At 42.8% G+C, this 21,915-nt stretch overlaps 1 protein-coding gene across 32 annotated transcripts in view; it reads right to left on the bottom strand.

Annotated features, from left to right (window-relative positions):
• MAP4 (microtubule associated protein 4) overlaps positions 1-21,915 on the bottom strand; it is a 168,468-nt gene that overhangs the window by 19,298 nt on the left and 127,255 nt on the right. For all 32 annotated transcript variants that reach the window (XM_049716261.1, XM_049716262.1, XM_049716258.1 and 29 more), the window contains one exon: positions 265-371. In XM_049716261.1, coding sequence (XP_049572218.1) covers positions 265-371 — 107 coding nt within the window. The remainder of the gene's footprint in view (positions 1-264; positions 372-21,915) is intronic.

The raw sequence follows: 21,915 nt of genomic DNA, 5'->3' as shown, positions 1-21,915 counted from the left end.
TTATTGTTGTTAAGGGAAGCAGAAACAACATCTACAGAACAGATATTCAAGATAATACGGTCAAAAGCAAAAGATTTAAAGGTTTGAGTTAGGCCACCATCGTAAAATGGGAATATAAAATATTTTCTAAGCATGTCCAAACTTGAGGAAGGACTCATAATAGCTCAGAAAAAAGAAATTTCATTTGCATGATTCAAGCAATAATAAGCAGAAGATAGTTTTTAAAAATTACAGCAGAAGACAACCCACCATTCTGGCACCTACCTTTGTTTTCTTCTCTGGGCTTGGTGGGAGCTCCTTGTTTGGAGGGGTGGTGATGTCATTTCCGGTCACACTCCCAGTAAGCCGTCCTTCTTCTAGTTTGGCTATTCCTAAAGGGGGAAAAGTTATGCTAAGCAAATGTTTTTCACACCCATTGTGAAAATGCAAGTCTTTGCAGAGACACACCACTAACTAGCACTTCATTCTGAGAAAATCCAGAGCTATGCTGCTGAAAGTGGTCAAGACTCCCAAGTCCCCCTCACTGTGATGAAGGACAGTTTTAGACTCCAGAGATTCAAGCAGCCTGTCCCTGTGGAAAAGCAACTTAACTAGGATTTGCACAAATGCTCAGTGGAAGGAAATGGCCCTTGAAGTTTCGTTTCCCTTCCCTGGAGACCGGTAAAGGGGTTCTGTCACCCAACCACTAACTCCCAGAGCACATAGGGGACAAAAACCACTTCTACTAGAGTTTATCTCTTGGAATAAAGGTTGCTGAGAGATGGGATAAGAGCCAGAAGATCATCCAATGTCCTCCCCTTCCTTCCTTTCCCTGTAAAGCACCACTTTATGGAGGATGTGAGATGAACTTGATCTGGTTCTAGCAGTGACCCAGATTTCCAACAAGGCCGAGGAGACCCATGAAATCAGATCCAGGGCCAGAAATAAAGTCTACAGCCTAAGGCTATGCCCAGCAGCACCACTGTGGGGAGGTGACTCCAGATTTCAATAGGGCTATACCAGAAAGCATTAAAATACCATGAAATTTATAACCTGGGTGTGGGGAACACCTTTCTAACTGGCACAAAATCTAGAAGCCAAAAAAGATAAGTTGGACTACAGAAAAATAAAAAGCTTCCACGTGCCCCAAAAAACAATACGAAAAGTCAAAAGGCAAATGATAAACAGGAAAAAAGTATTGAACCTCACATCAAAGACACAGAGCTTATTACATAAACTACTCCTACAAATCAACCAACTCCTATAAAGGCCGAAAAGAAAATGAACAGGAAAAATGGCCGAAAGAATATGAACACAGTTTACAGAAAAAGAAATACAAATCACTTTTGAAAATATGAAAAGATACCATTTCTAACCTAACATATTGTCCAAAAGTCCTAAAATCTCAAAGTAGCTGCTGGGGATAATGTGAGGACATACGCTGCTGGAAGTGTGTGAAATGGTACAAATCAGACGCAGGGCAGTCTAGCAGTATCTCCGAAAATTACAAGTGCAAATAAATTCTAATCCAGAATTACAATTTCTGGAAATTTATCTTAGAGATATATTCACATACCTGCAAAATAGCAAATGTGTATGGTCTTTCACCAGAGCATGGTTCCTAAAAGCAAAGGACTGAACCCAGAAGTCTGTTAACTGAAAACTGGTTAAAGCATATGGCAGAAGTATCAATGTTATCTCTGAATTTGAAAAAATAAACCATGACTGATAGGGAACGATCTCTACTCAGTGAAAAGAAAAGCAAGGCACAGAACAGTAGGTATAACATGAAACCATTGTCTAGAAAAGACAATACGCTTCTATTGCAAATACACTTGTACATGCATTTTAAAAAAGTCTTTGGAAGAACGATGATGAAACAAAACAATGGTGACTTAATTTTGGGATGGGGTGGAGGACCAGGCACAAAACTAGGGAGCGTTAGGAGGCTTTATTTTAAAACTTTTTGTTTTGAAGTAAAGATTCACAGGAAGTTACAAAGAAATGTACAGGGAGGTTCTGTGTACCCTTTACCCAGTCTCCCCCAATGACACCCTGCATAACTATAGTACACCGGGAAACTGATATTGGTACAATCTAGAGAGCTTATCTGACTTTTCCAGTTTTACATGCATTCATTTGTGTGTGTGTGTGTGTGTGTGTGTGTGTGTGCGTGCGCACGCACGTGCACGTGCATGCAGGTGTGCGGGTATGTAAGCAGTTCTATGCCGTTTTATCACATGTGTAGCTTTATGTAACCACTACTAAGAATCAAAACATATTAATTGTTCCATCACCACAGAGCTCCCTCATGTTACCCTTTTTTTTTTAAAGCCACCCCACTCCCTCTGCCTTTCCAATCCCTTAATCTCTGGCAGCTATTAATCTGCTTGCCATCTCTAAAATATTATTTCAAGAATATTATATAAGTAGAATCACACAGTGTCCTACTTTTTGTAGCTGGCCTCTTTCACCCAGCAACACGCTTTGGAGGTGCATCCGTGTTGTACATGAGAAGTCCACGGTGTGGCTGTACCACAGGTTAACCGTTCACATACTGTAGGACATTTTGGTTGTTTCTGGCTGTTTGCTATTATAAGTAAAGCTGCTACGAATATTTATTACAGGATTTTGAATAAAATAGGTTCATTGTTACTAAATGGAAATGCAATTAATTGTTTCTTACATGTTGATAGTGTATCCTGTGACACTGATAAACTCACTAATTAGTTCTAGGGGTTGTGAGGGTAGATTCCTTGGAATTTTCTACATAAACAATCATATCATCTACAAACACAGCCAGATTTTTTTCTTCCTTTCCAATCGATATGCCTTGTATTTCCTTCTCGTGCTTTACTGTGCTAACCAGAACCTCCAGTACTATGTTAAATAAGAGTGATGACAGCAAGTATCCTTGCCTTGTTCGCAACTTTAGGGGGAAAACATATAGTCTTTCACTATTAACTATGATGTCAGCTGTAGGTTTTTTGTAGATGCTCTTTCTCAAGTTGAGGAAGTTCTCGCTCTATTCTTTGATGAGAGTTTATCACAAATGGGTGTTGGATTTTGTTGAATTTTATGTGTTTATGATTTTTCTTCTTTAGACTTTTGATATGGATTACACTGATTGGTTTTTGATTATTGAACCAGCCTTGCATACCTGGAATAAATTCCACTTGGCTGTTGTGTATAATCATCTTAATATACTGCTGGGTGTGATTTGTTAGTACTTTGTTAAAAATTTTTGCATCTAAGTTCATGGGAGATATCAGTCTGTAGTTTGTGTGGTACTGTCTTTGCCTGATTTTGGTTATCAGGATAATACAGACATCATATAATGAGTTAGGAAGTGCTCCTTCCTCTTATACTTTCTGGCAAAGAATGTGTAAAATTGGTGTCAATTATTCTTTAAATGTATGGTAAAATTCTCCACTGAAACCATCAGAAGCTTTTTAATTAAAAATTCAATTTCCTGGGCATATACCCAGATGAAACTATAATTTGAAAAGATACATGCACCCCTATGTTCATAGCAGCACTATTTACAATAGCCAAGACATGGAAACAACCTATATGTCCATCAGCAGATGCCACGGATAAAGAAGATGTGGTGTGTATATATACAACAGAATATTACTCAGCCATAAAAAAGAATGAAATAATGCCATTTGCAGCAACATGGATGGACCTAGAGATAATCATACTAAGTGAAGTCAGTCATAAAGAGAATGACAAATATCATATGACATCACTTATATGTGAAATCTAAAATATGACCCAAATGAACATATCTACAAAATATAAACAGACTCACAAACACAGAGAACAGACTTGTGATGGCTAAAGGGGAGGGAAGGATTGGGAATTTGGGATTAGCAGATGCAAACTCATGTATCTGGGATGAATAAACAAGGCCCTACTGTATAGCACAGGGAACTATATTCAATATCCTATGATAAACCATAATGGAAAAGAATATTAAAAAAGAATATATGTATATATGTATAATGGAATCACTGCTGTACAGCAGAAATTAAAACAACATTGTAAATCAACTATACTTCAATAAAATAAAAAATTTCAGTTTCTTTAATAGCTCTTCAGGTTACCATCGTGGTTGAGTTATGGTAATTTGTGGGTTTTAAGGAATTGGTATATTTCTTCGAAGTTATTGAATTTGTGAGGATAAAGGTGCTCCTAGTATTCCCCTATTATGCTTCTAATGTCTGTAGTGATATCCCCTGTTCCTGTTATTGGTTGGTTGTGTCTCTTTTTCACCTTTGTCAGTTTTGTTAAAAGTTTATCAGTTGTGTTGGTTTTCTTTAAGAACCAGCTTTTGGTTTAATAAACTTTCTTTTCTGTTTTATTGTTTATAATTTCACTGATCTCTGCTTGTTTTGGATTTATTTCATTCTTTTTTTTTAGTTTCAGAGTGTTGATCTGAGACCTTTTCTCTTTTCTAATGTAAGTACTTAGTGCCACAAATTCCCCTCTCAGTACTGCTATAGCTGCATTCAACAAATTTTGACATGTTCCTTTTTCTTTTTCTTTGGCTGCGCCACAAGGCTTGTGGGATCATCCCCCAAACAGGGATGGAACCCCAGCCCCGGCAGTGAAATCGCCGAGTCCTAACCACTCTACCACCAGGGAACTCCTGATATGTTCATTTTCATTCAGTTCATTGTATTTTTAAAATGTCCTCTGAAAACTTCCTCTCTGACCCATGGATTATTTAGAAGTATACTGTTTAATTTCTTAGTGACTGAAGATTTTCCTGTGGTCTTTCTATTATTGGTTTCTCATTTGTTCCATTATGGTCAGACAATATATTCTGCATGATTTCAATCGTTTAAATGTATTGAAGTTTGTTTTATGACCCAGGATCCATCTTGGTGCATGTTCCACAGGCACTTGAAAAGAATCTACAAACAATAAATGCTGGAGAGGGTGTGGGGAAGAGGGAACCCTCTTGCACTGTTGGTGGGAATGTAAATTGATAGAGCCACTATGGAGAACAGTATGGACGTTCATTAAAAAACTAAAAGAATTACCGTATGACCCAGCAAGCCTACTACGGGGCATATACCCTGAAAAAACCATAATTCAAAAAGACACATGGGGCTTCACTGGTGGCGCAGTGGTTGAGAGTCTGCCTGCCGATGCAGGGCACACGGGTTCGAGCCCTGGTCCGGGAAGATCCCACAGGCCGCGGAGCAACTAAGCCCGTGTGTCACAACTACTGAGCCTGCGCCCTAGAGCCTACGTGCCACAACTACTGAAGCCCACGCGCCTAGAGCCAGTGCTCTACAACAAAAGAAGCTCACGCACCACAACAAAGAGTAGCCCCTGCTCGCCACAACTAGAGAAAAGCCTGTGCACAGCAACAAAGACCCAACGCAGCCAAAAAAAAAAAAAAAAAGACACATGTACCCAAATGTTCACTGCAGCTCTATTCACAACAGCCAGGACATGGAAGCATCCTAAATGTCCACTGACAGATGAATGGATAAAGAAGATGTGGTACATACATCACACACTGTGGTACATATATACCACATCCGTATATGGCTGGAATATTACTCAGCCATAAAAAGGAATGAAATTGGGTCATTTGTAGAGATGTGGATGGACCTAGAGTCTGTCATACAGAGTGAAGTAAGTCAGAAAGAGAAAAACAAATATTGTGTATTAATGCATATATGTGGTATCTAGAAAAATGGTACAGATGAACATATTTGCTGGGCAGGAATAGAGAACGGGAGGGTGGGATGAACTGGGAGATTAGGATGGACATATATACACCACCATGTGTAAAATAGATAGCTAGTGGGAACCTGCTGTATAGCACAGGGAGCTCAGCTCGGTGCTCTGTGATGACCTGGATGGGTAGGAAGGGTGGGGTGGCGGAGGGGGGGGGGTTTGGGGTTGGGAGGGAGGTCCAAAAGGGAGGGGATATATGTATACATATAGCTGATTCACTTTGTTGTACAGCAGAAACTAACACAACATTGTAAAGCAATTATACTCTAATAAAAAAAAAGAATATTCTGCTGTTGTTAGGTGGAATTTCTATAAATGTCAAGTGGATGCTGTTGTTTGATGTTACTGTTAAATTCTTCTTTACCTTTACTAATATTCTGTCCAGTAGTTCTATCAACTGCTTAGAGTGGGATGTAGAAGCCCCCAACTACAACTGTGGATTTGTCTATTTCTCCTTTCAGCTCTACCAGTTTTTGTTCATTGTATTTTTGTGTGTGTGTGTGTGTGTGTGTGTGCTGCGTTGCGTCTTCGTTGCGGTGTGTGGGCTTCTCATTGCAGTGGCTTCTCTTGTTGTGGAGCATGGGCTCTAGGGTGCACGGGCTTCAGTAGTTGCAGCAGGCGGGCTCAGCAGTTGTGGCTCACAGACTCTAGAGCGCAGGCTCAGTACTTGTGGCGCACGGGCTTAGTTGCTCCATGGCATGTGGGATCTTCCGGGACCAGGGCTCGAACCCATGTCCCCTGAATTGGCAGGCAGATTCTTAACCACTGCGTCACCAGGGAAGCCCATAACTTCTATTTCTTTGCTGAGATTTTCTAGTTCCATTTGTTTCAAGAGAATTCATAACTTCTTCTTGAAATAATTTTATGATGGATTTTAAAATCCTTTTTGTATATTAGCAGGTAATCACTATTTAAATTTAGTGTGCAGGTAGTTTCAATAACAATTTAGTTCCCAGGGCCCTTGTAGTACAATACAGGCCTGCTGTGTTTTTCTGGTTCCATGAGGCTGTCACTCAATCCCTGCTGGTGTTGCCTGCAAGGGCTCAAGGCACTTCCCTGGGACAGATGGTTTCACTGGGTGGGGGATGAGTGATGCTGGACCCACGGAATGCAGACTTTCTCCTGGCCTGATTTCTGGCTGCCTGATGCTGGTGGACTTCCTGTTTTGAAGCCACTGGGAGCAGGAAGCACCTAACTGGCCTGATGATGGAGGAAAGAGTGTAGCAGGAAACCTACCTACCTTTCCTTCTGCTACTGGGTAGAAGGCTGGTGCCGCTGGTCACCTAGTGGGGACAGGGGATGAGCTTCCCTGCCACTGTGGGTGGATCAGGCCTGCAACTGCTGCCAGGTGTGAAGTGCACAACAGGTAGGCCCTGATGACCTCTGCTGACACTGTACCTGCGAGAAGATTGAGTCCACCACCACTGCTGGATATGGGGAGGGAAATAGGGCTTCCCCGTTCCTGGTCTTTGGTCAAAAGAGAGCAGGTTTTTCTTTCTTTCTTTTTGCCTTTTCTTTTTCTTTTATCTATGCTTGTTGGTGATTCCAGGTTGTAGACACCCTCCAGTGCCCAGACAAGGACACGTGGAAGATTAAAAAGAAAAGCCAAGGGAACTCACTGCACTGTCCTTCCTCAAGTCCTGAGCCCTACCCAGCCTGCCCTCTCCCTTCTACCTTTCAGATTCCTTTTCTGATTATCTGGTGCATTCTTTCCAGAGTATTTAGCTGTATTTAGAAGAGATGAACAGGAAAAAGTGAATCAATGTCACCTTCTCTTGGAAGGAGATTTTCTAATGTATAGCATTTTGTACTTTTTGATGCTTGAAACCATATGCATTTCTAGTTGAAAACGGAATTTTTTTAGTTTTAAAAATATAAAGAAAGAAAACCACCCCCACCACGCAAGGTATTGGTAATGCCTCTGTTATAGAGCAAGCTGAAAGAATATCTCACCAAATGTCTGACTTGTTGCCACTGGCCACTGGCATCAGACCACCATGAACATTTTTCAATAAGCACAGGATTTTTCAGCAAACAGCATGAACACTTCATGAAGTCTCACTGCTTATGATATAAACATGCAACATCTCAACCTGCACAAGTTAAGTGTCACCCAGTGAAAAATGCATGACCGCCACATAAGCAGAAACCATAGTCTTCCTCCCAGATAGTGCTTCTCACCATGAGCCTCCTCCTTTGCTTCCGGGGTATATACCAGCCAACTGCTAGAGACCACCACCCAAATGTCCCTACATTTCCACAGAAGAATGTTCACAAAGAACACAAAACTGCTCCCTTCTGTTGCATCTTTCCATTATTTGTACTACTACTTGCTGGAAAACCCAGGCTCAAAATCACAGCATCATTTTTAACTCCCCCCCCGCCGCCCCCCCCACCTTCCACACCCAGTTTTCAAGTCCAGTTGATTTTGCTTCTGGTATACTTCCCCTATCACGTCCTCAGTAGTTCACCTTTTACTACTACATGTATCCAACTGTCATCATGGGATTTTTTTGCCTTCAATCCTCTGTCTTCCAGTTTATCTTTTCTACTGAGAACAGGTGAATCCTCTCAAAGCCAAATTTGGGCCACTTTATTTATTGTCATAGGCAGTCAGGACAGTTTTTTGAACATGGGAGTAAGGTTTAAACAACTCAGGGAACAACTAAGCTTGGGTTCCAAACAACTTTCTAGATTTGTTATCCCATTATTTCTTGCCACAGATGTACAGATGGCTTTGGCATATTTGCTCAACCCACATCCTTCTCCAGAGGAGCCCCAGATGAAGTGGGCAGCTCAAAATGGCCAAGACTGGTGAAGAAGGTTTTGGTACCTGGCACACAGGTGACTGGACCAAGCTGAGACAATAAGATATACTTACTCATTCTTTCCCTAAAAGAAAGAAAATATGAAAACTATAGCCAAGCAACCTTGGGTTCCTGAGATATAAAGTAGGGCACAGAACCCAAAACCATGGCAACCAATGTCCTGTACAGACCAGAGACACAAAGGAAGCAAAAAGTAAGAGACGGCAGAGAACAGTTTCCAGAAGGGAAGAGAATGGAACACATGTTCAGGGCAAAGCAGAGGTCCTAAGTGAGACACACAATGGCTGTAGCTGGGCTACACTTCCTGAAATAGGATTCCCTGAGATTGTCAACAAATAGCTTTTTATAAATTTGAGTTCCTATGACTGTGTTTCTGTTCTTTGAAACTAAATAATAATTAAGAGAAGCCCCACAAATACTCATCATTGTTCTTTTACCTAATGTGAGCTGTCTGAGCTTCATACCTCTGCCTGGAAGGCTTTCCCTCCACTTTGTTAGGCTTCCAAGGCCACCTCCTCCCAAAAGTTTTCATGATTCACAATCCTCTCATACAACCCCCACCCCCCGACCCCTGCCACCCCAACTAGATCACAAGTCGTTCAAGGATAAGGACAATATCCAGGGCCTAGGTAGTGGCATATGATAGGTATGGTGAACAATGAATCCTTATATAGCTTTATCTACATAGAGTTTAGCAGTCAGCATTCAAACATTTATTAGGTGAACAGATCAGTGAGGTTTGTCAGTCATCTGACATTTTTTTCCTACCAGCGTGAACTTCTCTTAGTGTGAACTAAGACAAACTTGTTCTGAAATAAACAAAAATCTTCACTCATTACCACCTAGAAGGTATACGGCACTGAATTGGGCACCTGGGGATCAAGCAAAAGAAGATGAGACAATCCTATCCAGGAGGCCCTTACAGTTCTGCTACAGTTAGAAGGAAGCGACAGCATAGGACACCTGAGTCTTATCATCTTGGAGTCATAAGAAATCATGGAGGAAATATGACGCTTTTTTGCCCACCTCTATTTAAAAAAAAAAAACACGCCACACACCTCCCAGTCTTCAAGGGTCCTTTCCACTTACCCTTCCCCCTAGAAAAGACCACTTCTAATATTAAGAAAAAAATGAGTAAAATATTTTTGTAAAAATGTACTGAGAGGTATAAATACTAGAGGAAATGGTTCCTAGGAAAAGAGGCTATTTTTATAACAAACAAAACACATATTGTAAATCTCCATTAACTAGCTTGTGAATCACGGTCCTTTGTGCACAAACTGGACTCAGAGGAAAACAAGCTTCTGTAAGACCACCAACAATAAGACCCGTGGAGAGCTGGGGGTGGGGAAGAGAAGAAAGGGCCAGGAAGAAAGACAAAGCGGCAGCCGCAAGGACCGCAACATTTAGCTGTTTATTAACCACAAGTCTCTCCACTGTCCACTTTCCCTTTCTTCCCCTTCTCCCCACAAATCCTCCTAACACACATATACAGAGAGAAAACTAGAAGCAAGACCGGGTCAAACATGAAGAACAGGAAAAGAATATTAAATAGCCAGCTTTAAAAGGCTCTTTTTCAGCTTGAACAAAAACAAAACGTTCTCAAAAGCAAAACGGAAAACAGAGCTTGCATCCAGGCTGCGCTACTTAATGAGAGGAGGTTAGTGCTGATAAAGCCATTGTGAATCCACAGTGACAGATTTTCAAGCAAGGAAATCAATCAGTTGTGATTGGATGATTTAGGGCTCGGGAATCATCTGGTTCAAACCAACAGGGAGCTGAGGGGTGGGAGGATGGGGGGAGGGGTGGGCAGGGTGACATGAGGTCAAGTAAGGGGCTCTATGTCTTACGCCCACCCCTCTCTGATGGGCTTCAGACCACACCCTCAGTCCACACCATCTGTCACACCAACAGACGTGCAGGTTGACCCAGCTAGAGTCACTTTGTGCACTCTCTCGCATCACTCTCCCCAACCTTCCAATGCAAGGGAATTCAGCTTTCCCTGGGCAGTCATAGACTCCAAGCAGGAATGAGCCGCCTAACGCTCCTGCCGGTAATCTGCCACTTTGGTTCCTTCCTTGCCGTCTGCTTGTTCCCCATGGAGGCAAAATTTAGAAACATACCATCACGTGGGGTCTCTTCACACAGGAACGATGGAGTGCTCTGGGTTGTGGTGACCTCAATTTCCTTCTTCCCTGCCAGAACTGTCTGTCCTGGCCGTTTCTCACCTCCCCGGCAGACTTGGAAGCATGAATCCGCTCTAGTTTCACTAGTATCTTCTTGTCCTTTTTCCTTGCTGCTTACTTCAGGAATCTGCTCCAGCTTACCATGGAGATAGAACCCAGCAGTGCCCAGTTCCCTCTTCCCAGAGCTGCTGCTGCTGCTGTTGTTGAAGTGGGTCAGTTCTTCTCTCCTCTTGGCCACTGGTTCCTCGCAGTTGAAAGGAGGTATCTCTTCAGTAGACAGAATGGGCAGTTCTCCAGGGTTCAATTTGTGGCTGGCTGTCTGTTCCTCAGCCACCGTCATGGAGCGCCTAATGGCAGGAGCCCCCAGTTTTTTGGGTGTGGGACTCAGCATTGGGCTACTGGTGAGGAGTAGCAGGCCAGAAGAAAGCTCTTCTTGGGCGGGAAGTTCAGGATACTTATCTGCAAGGTTGACAGCTGGGGGGACTGAGAGATGAGAGCACTCAGACAGGGCCCGGCGCATTGCCTTTTTCTGCTGGGGGGCTTGGTCAAGCAAAGCCCCCTCCTCGGTAGAACTCAATTTCTCCAACTCCTTATCATGGTCTTTGATATGAGAGCTGGCATTCACATAGTCCGGGGTGAACTCGACCCTAGTGATTGGTGGAATGGCAGTGGGTGAGTGCGCAACAGTGGGGACTGGGTGGGCTACAGCCACCGCTAGGGAGGACTCATATTCGAGCTGCCCAGAGCTATCACTCACCACCCCAATCACCCGGCAGCCAGCAGGGATGCCATTCTCCTTTCCTGGAGTTCCTTCCCTTGAGTGCTGAGGGTCTTGAGCCACTGACACGGGATGAAAGTTGGGGTTCCAAACACTGGTTTCCTGCTCCTTAACATACTGGGTGGGCATGTCAGCAGCCCCAGGGAAATCCAGATCTGGCTGGCTCTCTGTCTCCGGCACATTCTTCCCTGCCACCGTCCCCGGAACTATAGTGGCTTTGTTTTTGTCTGGCCCCTCTCTGGGTCCCAGATGTAACTCGGCCGTCTTCTGGTGCACTGAGTTCCCCTCCAAGGGATGGCAGCTGTCTGCAATCACATACCTGCTCGCAAGGTGACCCGAGGTGGCTTGATACTCCTTGTCCTGCGCTTCAATGCCGAGCTCTTTGTCTAGCTTCCCCTCAAAGAAGCAGAGCTTATTCTGCTCCAGGAAGCTGGCATTCTTCACAAGCCCGTCTTTCAGCTGCCCGTCCATGCTGACATTCAGCCCGATCTCATTCAGCTTGCCCTCTGTCCTCTGCCACTCAAACCCAGCTTGGCTCATTTCTTTTGTGGAATCCACCCAGCACTGTGCAGGCTGGCCCTGACAGAGCTGGCCGGGAGTGGCAGTGCGTGAGGCTGGCTGCCTGTGTGAGAGCGACATCGCCTCTTCCACGGCTCTCCCCGCCGCTCCTGGAGCTCTAACACCACCTATGATCACAGAGCTGGCAGTGACATCACACCAGCATTCATGACTAAACCTGTCTTTCGCCCAACACTCCTCTCTCCTCAAGCAGTTGGATGATAAATGTATTTACTAGTGTGAAAGGAACGAAGGAAGAAGGAAGGAATGAATGAAAAAGAAAGAGAAAGCAAGGAACCTGCTCCTTTCTGCACAATCGAATGCCACTGTTAAACTGAAAATGTAATTTCCTGTTAACTGGCACTCTGTTTAGATCTGCAATTTAAAACACGGGATGGTGCTAATCTGGGTACTGAGGATAGTAATGATGCCGGCTTTCACCAGTATAGACACGTGTGTACCCACACACTCGCTTATGTGACACTATGCCAACACTTCCACTGTCACCTACTCAAAAAACTGTTTTAAAAATAAGACTGATTTGCCAATCCTAAGCCATAACCCTTAAAGAACAAAGACTCCAAAAACTTGCTCAAAATTTCACTTAAAACAAAGAACCTTAATGTAATATCAAAATTGGAGGCATTCATTTCTCAGAGGAAGAGTAGTTTTGTTGTCATAACAACTTATCAAATTAACTTGAAAACTGACTTGAGTGAGTCCCCAAAGCCCAGTGAGAGCTCCATCTTGTAGCTCTGCATTGTGCAAGAGTCTAATAAGTGGTTCATTTAAAGGTTTCAGTGATCAGCACTTTGGGGACATGTATCCAAGTTGTAAGACACTTGTGTGACAATACATCCTCGCACTTTTACTCCTGCCCCGATCCCTCTTAGTTTCTTGGACAAGATGTGTCTCTCCTTCCTGCACCAGCCCTGCCTGCTCTTTCCAGCCTGCTGATGACTTAGTTGCCACGGGAACACACTGCAGCAGTTCATCTTCCTCCAACCTCTAGGACTTAGGGACCTTGGCTATCTGTGGCTTGGGGTTTTAGCCGCCCACCAGAGCCCACTGCCCCCATTTAACTCAGCATAGTCCTTTGCTGCCCTGAGCTTTGAGTTTACAAACTGTACTTTCAGGATTGAGGTACCCACGAGAGAAAATTCTTGAAAAAAAAGTTACACTGAAAGGATAGGAAAAACTCTGCCTTGAACAAAGCTGATTTTTGTTGCCTAGCCTGTAAGTCGCTAATTGAAGTAACATAGGATATTGTGAAAGTCTATCAAGAATACAAGAGAAGGGCTTCCCTGGTGGCGCAGTGGTTGAGAGTCCGCCTGCCGATGCAGGGGACACGGGTTCGTGCCCCGTTCCGGGAAGATCCCACATGCCGCGGAGCGGCTGGGCCCATGAGCCATGGCCGCTGGGCCTGCGCGTCCAGAGCCTGTGCTCCACAACAGGAGAGGCCACAACAGTGAGAGGCCCACATACCGCAAAAAAAAAAAAAAGAATACAAGAGATGGATTTCCCTGGTGTCACAGTGGTTAAGAATCCGCCTGCCAATGCAGGGGACACAGGTTCGAGCCCTGGTCCAGGAAGATCCCACATGCCACGGAGCAACTAAGCCCATGCACCACAATTACTGAGCCCGCGTGCCACAACTGCTGAAGGCCACGTGCCTAGAGCCTGGCTCCGCAACAAGAGAAGCCACCAGAATTAGAAGCCCGCGCACCTTGCCTCAACTAGAGAAAGTCCGCGTGCAGCAATGAAGACCCAATGCAGCCAAAAAAAAAGTGAAGAGATTACCAAGGCCCAGCCCAAGAAAGCTTCCTTAACTGGAGCCTCTGTCCCCATTACTCAACTTCTCTACTTGCTATTCATACCCTGCACATAATTTTCTCAATTCCCAACTAGAGCGCAAGAACCAACCCTAATATGTTTCCTGCGTTAGCATCAGTACCTAACACAGAGCTATGTTCATGGTCAGGAGTGGCAATGTTGCAAAGCTGGAAAAAATGTGAACTTAACCTCTGTCCTGAACATTAACTGAACTCATATATACCTCTCCTTCCCCTTGACCTTAAGTAGCTTAGCAGCAATACATGCGAAAGCACAATAAAGGTTCATTAGCAAGAAACTAGGGTCACCCTACTCTTCAGCAAAGCTCTCACCAAGGAAGAGCAAGGAAGGATGTATAATAAAATGAAAAATGAAAGTGGTGCCAGGAGGGTCATGATTCTAATTAGTAATGGGAAAAAATAAGAGATGAGTCTTGGGTATATAAAGGCTTGGTGATAAAACATGGTCAAATTCTGGCTTTCAAAGAATGAGGAAGGTGTGTCTTTATTCCTTAGCAATTGTCTGCTACTATTTTCCATTCTCAAGTGGACTTACATTTATGTTGGTGTCCTGTTACAGTGCTCAGCACTGTGAGCATCCCTTCACTGCTGCTTCTGAGTGGGCAAGCAGGTCCTCCTGCTTCACTAAGAAAACATGGAGATCCAGAGGCTTTTACAGAGGGGAGGGGACAGAGTGGCTTATAGTTTGATTACACTATTGCTTTGCAACACGTACCAAGGAAGAGATCACACGGAACAAAAATTAATGTGTTTATTTCTCCCCAATGAGGTGACTGCTACCTGGATGACAAACAATGAGAAAAATCTAGTACAGAATAATTAGTAAAACCTGAGGATGACCCTGTCAGTGCCCTAGTCCAATTCAGAATTACAAACACAATCTCACTCAGGAATGCACATTCACCCTCGGGAGAGAGTTGCATCAAGGAACTCAGCCCCCCCACCCCACCCCCATCACTGTGATATTTTATCAAGTTGGCAGATGAGGAACTTACATGAAGTCTTAGAAAGTTGAGCGTGCCCAGGTAAAAAGAAATGTACTTAAGAACCTGAAGACTTAAATTCTAGACTCAGTTGCCACTAGAATTCCTTGCCTCTGGGTTCTGCTTCTACTTATTCAGAACTCACAGAAATGTCACCTCCTCTGTAAAGTCTCCTAGACCCCTAACTCCTAAACTGAATCCTTAATGTTTACACAGAACTATACTTGTTCTACTTCTTCTTAGGATTTGGAAACTACACCATAATCTTCTCTGTATGTGCCTTTCCTGGAAGCTTCTAGAAGGCAGGAATAAGACCTGTCCACCTCTGCTATGCAGGTGCCCAGCACAGTGCTTGATACAGTGCTTAAGTAGGCTCTCAAAAAAGTTCTGCTCAAGGAGGAATGGACGGATTCCTTTCACGGACTTCTATCATTTGACCTGATCTCTCCCATCGTTAAACTCATGTAGACAGGTGCTGATTTCGAATGTCCTTTGGGCTGAAGGTTTTTAAGTTCCATTCCGTCTGAGTCTGAGGAAAGTGCATGGACTCCCATGTGTCTGGTCAGAAGGCGACCTCTCTTTTATCAGACTGTATAATAACTTGTCAAGCTTCCAAGGGCTCTGGCACAGCTTGCAGGTCTCTGATCTCAGCAGATGCACTGGCAGATGTTTCTGGTTTTGCCTTGTGCCTTGAGCTAGTACTCAACCTGTTCAGGGCCTTGGTTTTGATAAGCTCCACAACTGGTTTCTCTGCATTCTTTCAGTTACCAAGGCAACAAAGCTACTTTCCAGATTGACCAAATGTTCCCTGTTACTGTCTCCAGGAAACAATTTCTAATAAATTATCATTACAATGAAAGTCGATAAGTCTACTGATTACAATGATGGATGACACTCTACTAATAAAAGCTGAAGACTGTGAAGCTGCAATCTAGTTTCTTACCTGGAAGAAAATGATGTTTGTTTATATATAAATATACATGTATGCAAAAACATTTCAAAACCATATTCTACTAAATCTTAGAAAAATTTCTTAGTACATGTTTAACTCAAGAAAATCGTGATTCTTCCTGATTAACTTTCAAAAGTTGGGAGGCAGACAGAATGAAAAAACTGAAGCTAGTAATCTGACTTATGTGACCCTTGATAAAGGTAATTCATTTACCAGGACCTACAAAATGGAGGCCGCCCCCGTGGCTTGGCCCACAAATCTAAATCGAAGTCAGCCTGCACTTCACTGTCAAGGAAAGCACTTCACTGTCAAGGAAAGCACCTCACTGTCAAGGAAACCTAAAACACACCACACAGTCCTTCAACTCAGCTTCAGCTAGCTCACCTTGCCCAGAAAATTGGACCTGTTAGCCTTATAAGGAAACCCCAGACCTCCTAGCCAGTCATGCCCTATTTCCCCCAGTTGCCGCTTATAACGCTCTATAAAACTCGCTCTTGCCCAGAAGCCCTCGGTAAGAGCGGTCCACTGTTGTCCGCTGTACTCCCCTAATCCATGGATTGTTCTCCCTTAAGTAAAGGACATCACACTCATTACTAAATTGCATTATTTTTGTCATTTAACAGGCAAAAGCATTAAAATGCTTACAGATGAAAAGTCCCCCAAGAAGTACAACTTGGAAATTCCAGGCCTTTTGAGTACTGAGCCTAGCATAGCCTCCCTGAAAAAGATAAGAGATTCATGCAAGGAAACTAGGTAAAAGCCCAACTCCCTCCACCAATTACCTCCAGTGTAAAGTTTAAGATCCTCTGCTCATGGAGGTACACAGGACTCTCAGGACCCTTGAAGAGCTTACCTTCTTTTCTCCCCAATCTTGTCTCAGAATGTTTCTCCCTGCTGCCCACATGATGTATATACCAGTCACACCCAAATGTTTGCTAGTCCTCAAATATTCCATGCACTTGCACTTCACTATGCCTCTATGCAGTCTATCCCCTAGAATGCCTTACCCTGCTTATCAGCTCTTCAAACTTCCAGACCCATCAAATGTCACCTCCTCCAGTAAGCTTTCTTTTGCTCTCCTAAGAGGACTTACTTTCTGCTCTATATTCCCATGGCATATAGCTCATCCTTCTATTACAGAACTTCTCTCACTAGAGTAAAATTATCTGTTTATGTGTTTATCTCCCCACTTTGGAATCCTTGAGGAGTAAAAGCTGTGGCTTCTTGATCTACCCTTAGAATGTGGGAATAATGTTACCTGGTGTTTGCTGAATGAATGAATGAACTAAATACTAAAAAATCCAAATCATGTTGAGTGTTCACTATCTGCAGAGCAATAGAAAACGTTTATATGACAATCAGCTTTTTGCCTAAACTTATACAAATTACATCGTTGCTGAACAGTTTAAAAACTAGCAATTTCAATCTGCTCACAGCTGAGATGACCTACTCAATGTCACAGGTAAAAATACGCATGGACGTCCCCTCTACTGTCCACTTCATATTTCAAAGGAGTAAAAATTTCTGTAACACCAAAAGTAAGAAGCAAGTTGCATTTGCTTTCTTTTTTTTTTTTGCGGTACGCGGGCCTCTCACTGTTGTGGCCTCTCCCGTTGCGGGGCACAGGCTCCGGACGCGCAGGCTCAGCGGCCATGGCTCACGGGCCCAGCCGCTCCGCGGCATGTGGGATCTTCCCGGACCGGGGCACGAACCCGTGTCCCCCGCATCAGCAAGCGGACGCCCAACCACTGCGCCACCAGGGAAGCCCGCATTTGCTTTCTTAATCTTCCAGTGCTGTCAGCCAGAGGATAAAAGTGAGGGAGCGTGAGGGGAAGAAATTCCTTTTAAAGTAGAACAACCAATAATTGCTGGACTTGTTTCACAGAACATTTAGATGCTCTGGCTCAAATAAGGTGAACAGTAGCACAGAACTATTTGAGGGTTAAGAGTTTAAGAGAGTGCTGAGCGTATAGTAAGTTTCAATAAACAATAACTGTTTTTAGTTACTGAACATATAGACTCTCCCAATAAATTTCATTAATATATAGCTAGTAAGAAGAAAACAAGCCAGAGAATGAGAGGGTAAGTGGGAAGAAAGCAATTAGGAAACTTCACAAATGGCACTACGTTTAAGATGTGGCGCAGTGGGTAAGAATCCGCCTACCAATGCAGGGGACACGGGTTTGAGCCCTGGTCCGGGAAGATCCCACATGCCGCAGAACAACTAAGCCCAAGCACCGTAACTACGGAGCCTGCGCTCTACAGCCCACGTGCCTAGAGCCCGAGCTCCACAACAAGAGAAGCCACCGCAATGAGAAGCCCACGCACCACAACGAAGAGTAGCCCCTGCTCGCCCCAACTAGAAAAAGCCCGTGCGTAGCAATGAAGACCCAACGCAGCCAAAAATAAATAAATAAAATTTTTTAAAAAAGATATTACCAAATGGGCACTTCTCCAGTTGTAAGACTGTAGTGAGCTCTAAGATTACAAATGATTTTTTCATCTGCTGAGCATATTTTATTTATGTACAAGGGCCTTGAAACTGTTAGGATTTGAGGTTTATAAATTACTCCAAGTTTCACACCAAAAGAATTTCCCACCATAAACTGATATTCCCAGCTGTTGGAAGACTGTTGATGGGCTCAAGAAAACTGAAGAAAAAGAAATGAAGCCAGATAAAGGGAGAAATGGCTCTCACTATGGCAAAGGGAAGGGCCTATTTATGGAGACCCATGATAACTGTCCCTCTCACAGAACAACATGCCAAGTGCACTGCCACTCACAGCTCTCCTTGGCTTCCTTCCAGGGGAGCGACTACTATGGAGCCATCGCATATACCAGAGTCCAGTAAGGATCGCCCTTTCAACCTTGCTCTTCCCTGCACAAAATACACGGTCCCAAAAGAAGTCCTTTTCGGACAAGTTGAGCTCAGATTTCCTGAAGTATCTCAATGTTCCTTACTTAGAACAATATGCATAATATGTGAAGAAACCTTCTGCTAAAGTTTCCCTAAACTTTAGACATGAAAAAATAACAGGAGAGGAATCATTAAGCTGAAAGAGACTTTAGCAGTATATTCACTTTCCCTACTTCCAAAGAAGATAAGCGTAGCAAAAGGTAACTCAATTATAATTTTAAAACTGTCATTAGACATCATATACAGTAAAGCTCTAAGCTGGGTGGTAGGGAAAACACAGGAATAAATCAAACACAGTCTCTGCCTAGAGAATAAAATGCTAGACAGACTTAAAAGACCTAGATTCTAATCCTAAATTAGCCTCTGATTAGTTTATGTCCTCATGATGTGTCTCCATTTTCCAACTAGAAAAGTGCTTAGTTATAGAGCTTGGATATTAAAATTTTAAAAATATAATTATTAATCATCGACCTTCATCTTTTTCTTTTTAAGAACCTAAAACTTCTGGAAGGTCCCTCTGAGGCAAGAATGAGGAAAGCATGGGCCTTAGAGTCAGAACGACTTGGGTTTAAATTCTATTTCTGCCACTTCACTATCAGTGTGACTTTAATATGGAGAGCCTCCATTTCCTCACGTGTAAAATGGAGAGAATCCTTCAAAGTACTGTTGTGTGTGTGTGTGTGTGTGTGTGTGTGTGTGTGTGTGTGTGTACACGACTATCCACCTACCTATCTACAGACAACTAGACACTTAGTATTCACTCAATAGGTGGCAGATGCTATTATTTTTATGGACACCACTAATAATATCTTTACTGTCCGAACACTGAAAACCATGGGTAACACCATCCGACCACAGGAGAGTTAACATGAATGATTCGAAGTGAGGAACAAAAATAAAATTTACCAAGGCCAGGTCTATTACCAGGCATGCATGAAACATCAGAGCCCATATGAACCCATAAGGGGTTACCCTGCCTAGTTCCCTATCACAAATCCAGGCACTCCCCATTCCACTCAGTCCCCTGCCTCAGAGCCCAGGCTTGCCTAAAGCTCTGCATCTGCACATTCGCCTGCTTTCTGAACATCTCTGAATAAGCATTATTAGAAACATACAAGATCTTGGGAATTCCCTGGCAGTCCAGTGGTTAGGACTCCACATTTTCACTGCCGAGGGCGGGGGTTCAATCCCTAGTCAGGCAACTAAGACCCCACAAGCCGTGAGGCCAAAGAAAAGAGAAGAAATATACAAGATCTGCACAAAGAAAGCACCAGTGAGGGACTAAGACACGTAAACCTGAACATGTGATGTTACTGAATATGGCATGTATTACATGTTGGACAGAAAAACTCAACATATGCAACAACTCTCCCTAGGGTAATCTATATTTAACGTGATTTCAAGAACAAGACTGACTGGATTTCCCCCCCCACAAACCTATGAGCCAACTGTCAAGTATATATGAAATAATAAACAAGCAAGAATAGTCAGGAAGACTCTGAAAGATAGGGTGACATGTGGGGCTAGACCTATTAGATATTAAAATATATTAAGCCACATTGTGTTACTTAGAGCATGACAAAGGTGGCATTTCAGAGGGAGACAGAATATACAAATATAGTGAGACAACCAAGTAATCATATCGCATATTTCATAAACAAAATACACACACACACACACACACACACACACAGAAACAAATAAGCAAATTCTAGACTGATCAAAGATTAAAAGTGTGAAAAATTTAAAATATTTTTATGAACTCAGAGCAGGGATGGCTTTTATAAACTGGATAATAAAGGAAGTCATTTAAGAAGTAAAACACAAAATACATTTATACCAAGTAATAATTTTTTACCTATTAGACTGGCACACCTCAACAAAGAAGAAAAACCACACTAGTAGGAGAAAGTACAGGGGAACAGGTACTGGTCTATGCTCAGGGTGGGAGTATAGTTCTGGTGCAGCTCTGTGCCCCTATGAGGAACAATTTGGCAACAACTATCAAAAAGATAAACATATATTCTTCAAATCAGAGGTTCTAACCCAGAGCCCCTTTTTATTATACAGATGTATTTGTATAAGTATGTATGTACGTTAGTATGACATTCTGTATATACAAGATTAGTTTACGCACCTTGTTTCTAATAGAAAAAAAAAAGGAAAACATCTGAACATCCATCAATAAAGAAGTGGTAAAATACATTAGGGTATCTCCATACAGTGAAATACTATACAGCTATTTAAAAAGACTGAGGCCCCTTTCTTTGTACTGATTTGTAAAGAGCTCTAAAATAACTAGGTTTACAAATCAAGGTACACATCGGTATGCATGATATGTCTCACTTTTATAAAATCAGGAAATATATACATCATTGATTCTTTATGCGTAAATTGTCTGAAAGGACGTGTAAGACATTGTTAACACTGGTTGCTGGAGAGGGAAACGTGGATGGGGGTTAACAGAGGGAGGCAGACTTACATTTTACTGCATATCCCGTTCTACCATGTGAATGTATTAACCTATTCAAAAGTTAATTTTTGAAAATTATAATTTTACCTACCAAAATAAAAAAAGTATAGATTGTTCTTAGGGAAGGGGTGTGATAGAATTTAGAGAAGATATTTTGTCCAATATACATCACTCCCTCCTCAGCCACTCTACAAGGCTACTCCTAACACATGTCGCTGAGGGTGGCCTGGTCAAGGTAGGAGCCCAAAAGTTCTACAGCACCTGGCTTGCCTCCTCAAGAATCACAATAAATCCTCTTCCTACATTTTTCAGTAATACTGAGCTAAAAGAGATGCCTAAGTTTCAGAAAACTTACATGTTATCCTTTAATTACCACTGAAACCAAAGAACTGGTCTAGAACCTGAAACTAATGAACTGGAGAGAGGGCTGGGAATCTTAATGAAAGCTGGAAAGCACTTTACATACAATATCATTTTCTGCCTTGGCAACAGGGTAGCTAATGGAAGATAAAAACGGAAAAGATCAGAATGTTTTATGCAAATAATAGCTTCTAGCATTCTCTACTCACACGACACACGTTCCTTACCGGGTACATATTCATGCATAGCACAAGCTTTACCCAAAACAAGTCCATACCATGCAGAACA

Source organism: Orcinus orca, chromosome 10 (genome assembly GCF_937001465.1).
Source record: "Orcinus orca chromosome 10, mOrcOrc1.1, whole genome shotgun sequence".
In the NCBI taxonomy this organism is placed as follows: Eukaryota; Metazoa; Chordata; class Mammalia; order Artiodactyla; family Delphinidae; genus Orcinus; species Orcinus orca.
Note: the sequence above shows the minus strand (reverse complement) of the source record. Positions and strands in the feature narration are given on the sequence as shown.